The sequence below is a fragment of the Gorilla gorilla genome, chromosome 2 (genome assembly GCF_029281585.2).
Source record: "Gorilla gorilla gorilla isolate KB3781 chromosome 2, NHGRI_mGorGor1-v2.1_pri, whole genome shotgun sequence".
Classification (NCBI taxonomy): domain Eukaryota; kingdom Metazoa; phylum Chordata; class Mammalia; order Primates; family Hominidae; genus Gorilla; species Gorilla gorilla.
Genome location: NC_086017.1, coordinates 143,492,440 through 143,504,796, shown reverse-complemented (window position 1 = coordinate 143,504,796; position 12,357 = coordinate 143,492,440). Strand labels below are relative to the sequence as shown.

The following is a 12,357-nucleotide window of genomic DNA, read 5'->3' as shown; positions in this document are numbered from 1 at the left end:
TTCTCATGTGAAGCCTAAGAAATTCAAATCCTGGCTTATGATTACCACTTGGCTCTCTTCAGCATTTCTAAGCTCATATAGTCTTTGTTCATGTACATCTCTTATATTTTAATAAAGCCAGAAGGGCAAAAAATATCAAAACAGACAATTCTATATACATTTCCCCTTGAGACTCATCAAGAATCTTTTTTTTTTTTTTTTTTTTTTTGAGATGGAGTTTTACTCTTGTTGCCCAGGCTGGAGTGCAATGGTGCGATCTCGGCTCACTGCAACCTCCACTTCCCAGGTTCAAGCGATTCTCCTACCTCAGACTCCCAAGTAGCTGGGATTATAGGTGCCCACCACCAATCCTGGCTAATTTTTGTATTTTTAGTAGAGAGAGGGTTTCACCACGTTGGCCAGGCTGGTCTCGAACTCCTGACCTCAGTTGATCCGCCTGCCTTGGCCTCCCAAAGTGCTGGGACTACAGGTGTGAGCCACCACACCCAGCTTCATCAACAATCTTTAGCTAAAAGTCCAACCAACCTGGGTGAGTTGGCCAAATCCTTGTGGCCATGAGGATTCCTTTATGGGGTCAGTGGGAAAGGTGTCAATGGGACTTCGGTCTCCATGCCGAAACACCTGAAAATAGATGTGAGAGAGTGATGTTACAGACGTCACTTGGGTGTTTTGCTTCTGCTCATTATAATAGTTTTTTTTTTTTCTAAATCATTGGTTTTAACTTTGGCTTCCCATTGTAATCACCTAAGGAGTTTTAAAAGATTCTGAGGACTGGCTTTCAACCTTAGTGATTTTTATTTAATTAGTCTGGGATGTGGCCAGGACATCAGGATTTGAAAAATCTCCCTGGATAAATCTCTAGTTAAGAACCACTATTCTAAGCTCACTAACACTTTCACTGTGTTTCAGGTAATGTAAGAATCAAGATGATCAGCCATTAGAAGGCAGGTGACACATAATGGAGATCGGTTTGTACATAAGATAGGACAGAAAGGAACACAAAGCTGACAAGAGTACTTTACTGCAGACAAACTCTGATAAGAAATATTCTTCCCTTAATGATTATAGTAATAGCGTTATAACTTTTTTTTTTTTTTTTTGAGACAGTGTCTTTCTCTGTTGCCTAGGCTGGAGTGCAGTGGCGAATCCCAGGTTCAAGCAATTCTCCCACCTCAGCCACCTGAGTAGCTGGGACTACAGGCGCTTGCCACCACGCCCAGCTAATTTTTTTATTTTTAGTAGAGACGGAGTTTCACCATGTTGGCCAGGCTGGTCTCGAACTCCTGACCTCAGGTGATCCACTCGCCTCGGCCTTCCAAAGTGCTGGGATTACAGGTGTGAGCCACCGCACCCAACTAGTATAACTTTTTCTTTTTTTTTTTGAGACTGACTCTCGCTCTGTCGTCCAAGCTGGAGTGCAATGGCACCATCTTGGCTCACTGTAGCCTCTGCCTCCCGGGTTCAAGCGATTCTCCTGCCTCAGCCTCCCGAGAAGCTGGGATTACAGGCACATGCCACCACACCCAGCTAATCTTTGTATTTTTAGTAGAGATGGGGTTTCACCATGTTGGCCAGGCTGGTCTTGAACTCCTGACCTAGTGATCCACCTGCCTTGGCCTCCCAAAGTGCTGGGATTACAGGCATGAGCCACCACACCTGGCAACATTTTATATACAATAAAAATAATAGATTTTTAACACCACATACAATTTGTGACCATTTTGAGCCAATGATTTGTTCATTTTTTGGAGATTAGGAGTAAAAGATTGCAGGTGGGGAGGTTAGGAAAGCTAATTCTCAATACTTTAATAACATACTTCTATATTTGTACCCATGTCATGCTATTGTGATTGCACATTTCTCTTTGGGAAGAGTAGTCTGGACTTTTGAAATCTTGGTGCTTTGATTCTAATATGCTTTCTCAGTATAATATCAAACCAAACACAAAGCCATCTTATGAGCAAAAGATAAGGAAAGAAAACACTGAAGAACTACAAGATGAAGTCTACACTGATGTCAGCAAATATTTTTAATATAGAGACAGCTGCATAACACCTTGATTTATCTGAGGTTACCCGTACCTGTACTTATACTACCTGGCTAAAATGTTCCATTGAAAAGTAAGCTAAGAACCTGCTCTTTTGAAATTCTGTAAAACAGAATTCAATAGACATTAAATAAGAAAACAGTCTCAGACTTTAGTCATTTTTGAGAAGGAATTCCAAGAAAGTGGGAGATACTTGTTTTGTGTCTCTAATATCTGAAGAAAACAGATATTTTGGCCCTTTAAACTAGTGACAAATTAAAACTTCAGTAGAACAGTCTACAGAAACAGGGGCAATGATGCAATAAATGTTAAGCAATCATTTTGGTCAGGTGAGAAATTACTTTCATGAATGATCCCCTGAAGGCAGGAAGGACAGCTGCATATTTTTTTGTGAGCACCTGCAGTTACTAGTCTCAGGGGTGACTTGGTCATGATCAGAAATGATTATGGTTAATCATTGATGCCTCTTTCCACAACTGAAGTACATTTTAGAGTTTTTATATCCCAGGTAAATGTGTCTTTGAATAACTAAAGTTGTTACATGGTTTCAATAAATTACAAACCCCACACTGTTTTAGTTTCTAGGGCTTCTCAACCTCAGCATTGTTGACATTTTGGGCTAGATAATTCTTTGTTGTGGGGGTTGTCCTGTGTATTGTAGAATGTCTAGCAGCATCCCTAGCCTTTACCCACCAGATGCCAGTAACATTCCCCAGCTGTGACAACTGAAAAAGGCACATTTTCTGCCATAGGGGCAGAAAATCACCCCAAGTTGAGAGCCACTGAGTTAGCCAAAGAGAAGTCAGGTGAGAGACATTGTAATAAAATAATTTACAATGCTTCCCACCAACCTATAACCACAACGGTAACTCCTTAACATTTTTTGAACACTCACTCTGTCCTGGAAACTGTGCTAAGTGCTTCTCATAGATGTAATCTTCTCATCAGTTCCACAAAGCAGTTACTATTATTATTTCCATTTCACAAATGAGGAAGTTTAGCTTAGTTAAGTGACCTGTCTGAACTCACACAGCATATAAGAAGTGGTAGAGTGGATATTCAAACACAGGCTGTGCCTCCAACTCCAGCGTACTTAACCACCTGTGAGAGCTTCATTTCTGCATGATCACACTCCTCACAGTCCCACCAGCTAAATCTGAATGGTCTGGGATCTAACGCTTCTTTATTAACTCTACTTAATATACTCTTTTCCTCTAGGATTGGAAGGGGTGTGTGTGTGTGTGTGTGTGTGTGTGTGTGTGTGTGTGTGTGTGTGTGTGTGTGTTTTGTATCAGAAGAAACCAAAACCTTGATACGGAAACTACCCCGAAGGCACTGTGAACTATGTATATTATTGAAAGAATAGAACTGAGGTTATGCAACTAAACGACAGAATGGCCTGAGAGAGAAAAACAAGTGTGGTCACCTTAGCAGAGTGTTTTGAAGAGCAGAGAACTGGAACATAATCATGAGACTTGGGCAAGTTTTCTCACTCTGGCCCATAGTTCAGAAATAATTGTACTCCCCTACATTTCAGTAGGTTTTAAGTGTTTCCAAGGTAGTTGCTCAAACATGCTGTCAACCCTTTGGAAGGGATGTCCTGGAGAAACACTTAATAAACCATTCTCCACTTCCAGGGCTGGAAATCAAAATGTGTGCACACACCCCTCCCGCAGGCAAATGTGAAGCTGGTGTTTCTTGAGCTTTTGGAGTTTCAAAATTCAGCTGGAGTTCTTGGACTATGCGAAGACGTTCTTTTAATTCTGTGGTAGAGCAATCTTCTTAACTGCTGCTCTACCAATTATTACCTCTGTGCTCAGTCCAGCAATCATACTCTATGAAATCCTTTAAAAACCTAAAAATACTTTATTAGCAATTAGGATTTTTACAGTAGTAGTGGTAATTGTAATAGAAAGACATCCAAGATAATAACAATTCCTGGCCAGGCACAGTGGCTCATGCCTATAATCCCAGCACTTTGGGAGGCCGAGGCAGGCGGATCACGAGGTCAGGAGATCAAGACCATCCTGGCCAACATGGTGAAGCCCCATCTCTACTAAAAATACAAAAATTAGCTGGGTGTGGTGGCGCATGCCTGTAGTCCCAGCTACTCAGGAGGCTGAGGCAGGAGAGTCACTTGAACCTGGGAGGCAGAGGTTGCAGTAAGCCGAGATCGTGCCACTGCACTTCAGCCTGGCGACAGAGTGAGACTCCGTCTCAAAATAAATAAATAAAAATAACAATAAAAAAATAATAATTCCTTACATTTGCACAACCCTCCATGGTTTGTAGAATTTTCCCCTGCTACCTCTTTTAATTATTACATCCCCCTCTGAGGACAGGTTGGCACTACTGCTGCACTGAGCAAGTAAGAAAATTATATATGATCAAAGAGATCATGTAGCTGTCCAGATCTCCTAATTCTCATGATAGTTGGCCCACTGTTTCCCCACCATACTACAATCACTTCACACTTTTAAATCATAGGTAACTGTTTTTAAAAGGACTTTTGGTTTGGTGCCCCCATGAATGAACCTGCTCCATTGAATCTGCTAAACAAATCTGGCTTGTGGCTTAGGGTGTGGAGAACCTGGTGTGTACAGTCGAGGCTATATCCAGTGGAAAATGTAAAGATATACAAAAGTGGAGTTTTTTTTTTTTTTTTTTTTGAGATGGAGTCCTGCTCTTGTTGCCCAGGCTGGAGTGCAATGGTATGATCTTGGCTCACTGCAACCTCTGCCTCCCAGGTTCAAATGATTTTCCTGCCTCACCCTCCCAAGTAGCTGGGATTACAACCACCTGCCACCACGCCTGGCTAATTTTTGTATTTTTAGTAGAGACGGGGTTTCGCCATGTTGGCCAGGCTGGTCTCGAACTCCTGACCTCAGGTGATCCACCCGCCTTGGCCTCCCAAAGTGTTGGGATTACAGGCGTGAGCCACTGTGCCCAGCCTAAAAGTGGAGATTTTTATCATGAGCCCACCACTGTCTCCAACAATTATCAACTTGTATGTGGCTAGTCTTGTTTCTTTTATATCCTCATCACTCTTAGACATTATATCATGTTCTATTGCTCTTTGCATAAATTAAAAGTCCTTACAAGGGCTCACAAGATCTTACCTGATCTGGTCCCTACCCACCTTGATATTCTCACCTTGATGTCCTCAGCTTACCCACATGGGCCCTCCTGCTGTTACATCCAATATACTAAATTTGCTCCAGCCTCAGGGCCTTTGCTCTTGATGTCCTGTCTGCTTTGAATGTCTCAAGTCTGCTTCTTCTCTCAGCATACACACCACTCATCAATTTGAGGTCTGTCCTGAAAATTTGACCTTTACAGAGAGACATCCCTTGACCATCATTATAATTCTTGCTCAATCTCTATCTTATCTCACTGTTTTATTTCAAATAAATATTCCCGATGTTTTCTTATTTTTTGTTTTTACTAAAATTAAAAAAAAATCTGGCTCCCTCCCTCTCCCTAGAAACTCCTTGAAAGCAGAACCCTTGCTGTCACAAGCACTGCTATAACCCCAAACAGTGCCTGGAACATAGTAATATGCAAAAAAGGCCTGTTCTGATGAATAGATGAATCTTGGATTGGGTCTAGTACTTCCAGGTACCTTATGGATTTCTTTCCAATCTTCTCATTTCATGAGGGTTTTTGATTGTCATCCTTATTTATCAGCAAGGTGTGCTATGTGTGCTTTTTTTTTTTTTCCTTTCTTTCATCTTCTTGTCTTTCTCCTCTGTCTTAGCCCATTTTCTGTTGCTTTAACAGAATACCTGAGACTGGGAAATTTATAAAGGAAAGAGGTTTATTTTGCTCACAATTCTAGAGGTTAGGAAGTCCAAGATCAGGCAGCTGCATCTAGTCAGCTTCTGGTGAGGGCCTTGTGCTGTGTCATAACATGGCAGAAGGCATGACAGGACAAGAAGGGGCACACTGAGAGCCAAACTGGCTTTTATGATAGACTCACTGACATGATAACTCACCCACTTCTGTGATAACCTATCAATCCATTAATCTGTTAATCCATTAATCCATCAGGAGAGTAGAGCCCTCATGGCCCAATCACCTCTTAAAGGCCCCACCTCTTAAGGCTGTTACATTGGGATTAAGTTTCAACATGAGTTTTGGAGGGGACAAACATTCAAATTGTAGCAGTCTCTATCCTATTCATTTGTGCCTTTGCTTCTAGAACAGTGAGTCTGCTTCCAGACTGGATTGAAGTCTCATAAACCATCATGTTCTCCTTTCAGGTTTGGAATTGGAGACACATCATAAAACTTTGGGATGATTCTGGAAGTCCTAAAAGGAACCCTATCTCCTACCATTAAATTCTTCTTATTGTTTTATTAGGGTATACTCTAAGTTGTGAAAATCTCTTGATGCACAAAGATAACTATGAGTAGAAGTCTATTTTATTTTCTTCTTTTAGGACCTAAGAAATAAATCCATTGGTAAAGAAAATTAAAAATAAAATAGTTTGGGCAGAAATAATTGAGTAATGTAAATGAGTGTCATTTCAGAGGTTAGAAGGAAAGCTGGCTGACCTTGAAAGGAATCAGCATGAGAATATGTTCTGTACTCCCCGTGAAGCAATCAGGACAAGTCTAATAAGACTTTGATCCAGAGACTGGGACGAACACAGAGGCCTGCAAATAAGGGAAGCTGTAAAAACTGTGTATTGTGTTGTATAGAAGATGTATGATATATCAAAAAAGGTCTGGGTTTTCAGTTGGTTAGACCTGGGTTCAAACTCCTGCTTTGTCAAGGTCCTGCTGGGTGACCTTGGGAAAATGATTTAACTTAACATTCTGCATGCCTCAATTTCCCTTTCCTTTCCTCAATTTCCTTTCGTGTAAAACACAAAAGCATTATTTCTCATCCAGGAGCATCATGAAAATTAAATGTGTAATATATGTAAAGCCATCAGTATAATACCGAGCACACAGGATGCATTAGATATATGGGATTTATTATTATATTTGTTATAATTATTTTTGTTGTTATATTATTCAGACATTTAGCTTAGCTACCATATATACTTCCTTTCCTGCTGACAATAATTTGCAGCATATAGGGCAAATGAGCACTACATATTGAGCAATGGGAAACAGCACTCTCCTTCGAGACATACCTCTGTTAATTTCTAATCATCTCTCCCTACTTTTATTTCCTTGGCTGAGAGGAATAATTAATTATTCCTTTGCATTTAGGATACTGAGAAGCACCCACAGGAATAACCTGGTTGGCTGAAATGTCTTGGCCAAATGCACCCTGAAAATTTGTGAAATGCATTGGCATAAATCTAGGGAGAAGCTCATGTAAGCAAACTGAACTGAGCTGGCTCAGTACCAACTCTCAGCACACCGTGCTGTTTCCGGCAAATGTCTTTGAAAAACCTGTGGTCTCCAGACAGCTTGGCTGTTCCTTGGATATAGTGATTAGGAGCCATACAGCGAGGGAGAGAGATTGTATGTAAGGTTGTTTGTGAACTGAGGCAGGAGACCTGATTTTTGCTTTTCAGTGGAATTTTATCTGGTCCATCTTTTTTTTTTTCTTTTTTGCAGAGATGAGGTCTTACTATGTTAACCAGCCTGGTCTTGAACTCCTGGCCTCAAGCAATCCTCCTGTTTCGGCTTTCCAAAGTGCTGGGATTACAGGTGTGAGTTGCTGCACCCAGCCTCTGGTACCTCTTTTTATAAGCCAACCCAAGCGACAGGGTTTTTCCCTGTTGTCCAGGCTGGAGTGCAATGGTGTGATCCTAGCTCAATGTGGCCTCACACTGCTGTGCTCAAGTGATCCTCTAGCTCCACCTTCCCTAGTAGCTAGGAGGTCCTTCATGTCCATAATGTGGAAGTTACCCATTCCAGTGTATAGATTATGTGCTGAGAATTTGGAGGCTGCTTCCATCAAGAATATCATATTATGCCAGGCGCAGTGGCTCACGCCTGTAATCTCAGCCCTTTGGGAGGCTGAGGCTGGTGGATCACCTGCGGTCAAGAGTTCAAGACCAGCCTGGCCAACGTGGTGAAACCCCGTCTCTACTAAAAATACAAAAACTAGCCAGGCATGGTGGCGCATGCCTGTAATCCCAGCTACTTGGGAGGCTGAGACTGGAGAATCACTTGAACCTGGGAGACGGAGGTTGCAGTGAGCCGAGATCACGCCACTGCACTCCAGCCTGGGTGACAGAGTAAGACTCTGTCTCAAAAAAAAAAAAAAAAAAACCCAAGAATATTATATTACTTGATTAAGAATTCTGCATGAAGAAAGTCAACCATGAAGAATGAGAAGAGTGTATACCTTGTAAGTCATCATTCCTTTCTTAACACTGGTGAAATGAGATGGAATTTTTCTGTCTTGGATCAGCTGAACTTGTGGGTTTTCTCTGGGTTAGGGAGACAGGATGCTTTAAAATGACATTTTTCTGTTTCTGGATGATATAATATGATGCATGAAATAACTTAAAAAACTCAAGTGGGTGTGTGTGGGAAATGAGTGGCTATGTAGATGAAACAAGATTGCATGGGTGATAGTCTTTGAAGCTGGTTGATGAGGACATCCAGATTCACCATATTTACTATTCTTTCCATATAAAGTTTAAAATGTCAGTTATCTCAGTGTTTTCTACAGGACATTGGGGAAAAAAAGAGGGAGGTGAATGCTGTAATCAAAATTTTGAAAACACAGTTTGGAAAACACTAGATCTTTTCCTTGAAAGCCACAGTGCATATTAGCATGTTAAAGATTTAGGATTACTGAATTAAAGAGACCTTTTAAACACAGTTTAACCCAGTTCTATTCCCAAAGCTAACTTGACTATTGAAACTGATTTTTTCCCCATGTACACCTGTTAACAACTTGTCAAACTAGCATTTCATGGGTCACAGGCACTTCAGTTAGTCTGAGAACAAGAACCAAGGACAGTTTCCTCCTCTTTCTGCTGAGAACAGCTTTTCAGAATTGGGAAGGATTTATTTTTCTCGGATCACAGAGGAAAAGCAAGGGAACCAGCTGCTGATTCAGAGTCAAGCTAATCCAGCAAACCTTACAGGGGGATCTCAGACTAGCTCCATGTGCTGGGTTATATACACACAGCAGGAAAAGACCATGTCTAGTGATAAAGGGAAAGGCATCCGGGGTCAGAGAGCCTGGGTTCAAATTCTGTCTCCACCATTCCATCTGTGTGACCATGGGCAAGATGCTTAACCTTTTTGTGCCTCAATTTCTTCATCTATAAAATAGGAATAATAAGTTTTACAAAACTTTATAGAATGGTTGCCAGATTTGGCAAATAAACATACAGGATGCCCAAATATTGCATGGGACTAAAAAATTATTTGCTATTTATCTGAAGTTCAAATTCAAATGGTCATCCCATATTTTATTTAACGACCTTATTTTAGAGGATTGTTGACAGGCTTATGTGATACAATTCATATTGAACACTCAGAACAGTGCCTTGTAAACACTCAATTGCGGTAAGTGCTTGCAGTAAGCACTCAATTGACTATTGGTTATTATCATTAATATTACCACTTTAATCATGGGCATCTTTTAAAAAAATTCTGGTTCTCCTAATAATTTTCTAAGAGTTTTCTCATTTGTATAAATTAACCACCTATAGTCAAATATTCTCTTTAGTCAATAAAAATAAGAAACTGATGTTTACTGGCTTAAGTACTTAGATGGACGTTGTTTTATAAGGGCCAAGAAAGATGTATTAAGTGGCCCTTCATCTACCATTAATGGAAGGAAATCATGGTAGGAAAAAATAGTTAACACTGGCTTTGTGCAATATTTGTTAATTTTTTTAGTTCTAAGAGAGCTAGCTTTGTATTTTGGCTTTCCTGAGGAAAGAATTAACTTGCAGTCCCTGAATATAGGAAACCCACAACAATTTGGTAGTCAAAGGAAGTTAGCCTGGGCTAACTTGGGCAAAACATGGAGGAGGGAATACATCATGTACAGTGAACTTGGAGTAACTTGGATTTCTCAGAGGATTGCCGCTCAACCAGCTTGTCACAGGTTTACAGTATTACAAGCACGGCAGATGCAGTACAATTTCTACAGTCCCTAAACTTGCTTCATGCACATGTTAGCAAGAAAACTACTGATAGAAGTACAAGCCTAGCTCACATGGCTTTCCCTAAAGAAGGCACACAGTATTATATATTTTTTTCTGCACAGAAGTCTGACAGCTGGTGAATCATTTGTAAATAAATTGATAGTTTGTTTCACTGAGTTTTCTGTCATTGTTGACTCATGACCTAGTAAGGATTTACTGGACTATAAGAATAATGATTCAAATAAGCACATGGGTATCATATTTTCTGTAGAAAGTAAAGAGTTTTGAATATCCCATGCTGAAAAAAAAAAAAAAGCCTGAACTTTAATTTTTAAGGAAACAGTGACTTTCCTTCAAATTATAAAAATAATTTTTGAGTATACTTGACAGAAAGAAAATTTACCTACTTATCATCCCACTTTCACTATCTCAAATAAAAAAATGTAGGGAAGAGAAAGAAAACGAGAGAGGAAAGGCAAGAAGCAGCTTAGAGGCTTAGAGGCAGAGAAAGAGTGAAACAGAAGGAAAAAAAGATACAGAAACAGAAAATCAGACTCTTAGGTAACATGATGAATCCCCTTCACTTTGCAAACCCTCTTTCCATCTATTTTCAAACATGTCAACAGTATATTTTCTTTTCTTGATATTATGCATCAGCCACCCCCCACCTTTTTTCATAACTGGTCACATGTACCAATGATTTTAATCGTCAACTAAATCTATATATCAGAAAATCATCCTAAAATTCCAAATTTAGATTCACTTTTATGCTTCAAGGTTGTTTACAAATATTTGTTCTAATTTCCTGATAAACAAAGGCGAAAGGACTACTTAATTCAGAAAATGACTGTTTTTTGGCTTGCAAACAAATAATCATTAAATCGAATGAAGCCAGCTCTTGGTACATAAACAGCGCCAGCTGTGGCTTCTTCTGGACTGGTGTGGCTGTCAAAAGGAATCTGAATTCAAGGCAGTTGTAAAGTAAGTAAATAAATAACATCAGCAAAAGCAAATAAAAAGCAACCCCTAAAAAAACAGCGACCAAAAAATATTTTTGTTAGGACACGTTAGGTCTTCATTAAGAGGAACTTGCAAAACTTGATTATTCACCTTCTGAGTTTGAACAGAGCCTGGTCTCTGGGAAACAATCCAAGGATAAGATGAAACCTGACGCTTGCCTTATCAGACTTTGCTGGGAACACAGTTTTAAGGAAAAAGCAATGAGAAAAGTCTACTTACCAAAGTCACAAACTTCAACTCCTTGGCTAGTACACTTCGGTCTAGCCAGAAAAAAAGCAGAAACAAGAAGCCAAGGCTAAGGCTTGCTGCCCTGGCCAGGAGGAGGGGTGCAGCTCTCATGTTGAGGAGAGCTGTTTCTGGCAGGAGTTAGGAGGAACTGCTACCACTTCAAAAGCCTGTAGAGGGGAAGCTATTTAATTAAGGGATTGAAAGGGAAGGAGGAGCCACACTCATAAATAGTAAAGTTTCCAGGAAGCGTAGGGCAGGTTTGGTATGTAAATAATGTCATGTAAATTTTGAGCTGAGAGAGATCACAGTTTCCCCATTTAAGTTAGGACACCAAGGCCAAGAGCGGGGAAAGCTGTTGATCAAGGTCACAGAGCATGTTAGCAGACATTTCTATTCTTGTTTTCAGTTTACTTTTATCTTTGTTTTTTTTTTTTTTTTTGAGACGGAGTCTCGCTCTGTCACCCAGGCTGGAGCGCAGTGGCACAATCTCGGCTCACTGCAAACTCCGCCTCCCAGGTTCAAGCAATTCTGCTTCAGTCTCCTGAGTAGCTGGGATTACAGGCGTGCACCACCACACCCGGCGAATTTTTGTATTTTTAGTAGAGATGGGGTTTCACCATGTTGGTTAGGCTGGTCTCCAACTCCTAACCGCATGATCCGCCTGCCTTGGCCTCCCAAAGTGCTGAGATTACAGGCATAAGCCACTGTGCCAAGCCAGTTTACTTTTATCTTTTCTTTAGATAGGGTATGATACAGCATTGGATTTGTGGCTGTCACTTGGAAAAGGGATCTACCCTGACTTTAGAAACCTTAGACCAGTGATTCTTAATCTGTCGGGAGTCCAAAGTTGTAGGACTGAAATTTGGAAGGAAATACAGGTGTTGACATATTTGGGGCCTATTTCCATGCCAAACATGGCTACTTTTTCAAAAACTCTCATGTAGCCTATAGAGGTATTTTTAAATTAAAGAAGAAAAGTAACAGC

General features: G+C 40.4%; 1 protein-coding gene across 1 annotated transcript in view; it reads right to left on the bottom strand.

Annotated features, from left to right (window-relative positions):
- Nucleotides 1-11,876, bottom strand: part of ACP3 (acid phosphatase 3) — a 51,358-nt gene extending 39,482 nt beyond the window's left edge. Inside the window, exons 1-2 of the mRNA XM_004036317.5 lie at nucleotides 11,364-11,876; nucleotides 526-621 (exon numbers count right to left, since the gene is read on the bottom strand). Coding sequence (XP_004036365.4) covers nucleotides 526-621; nucleotides 11,364-11,483 — 216 coding nt within the window. The 5' untranslated portion in view covers nucleotides 11,484-11,876. The remainder of the gene's footprint in view (nucleotides 1-525; nucleotides 622-11,363) is intronic.
- Between the last annotated feature and the right edge of the window lie 481 nt (nucleotides 11,877-12,357).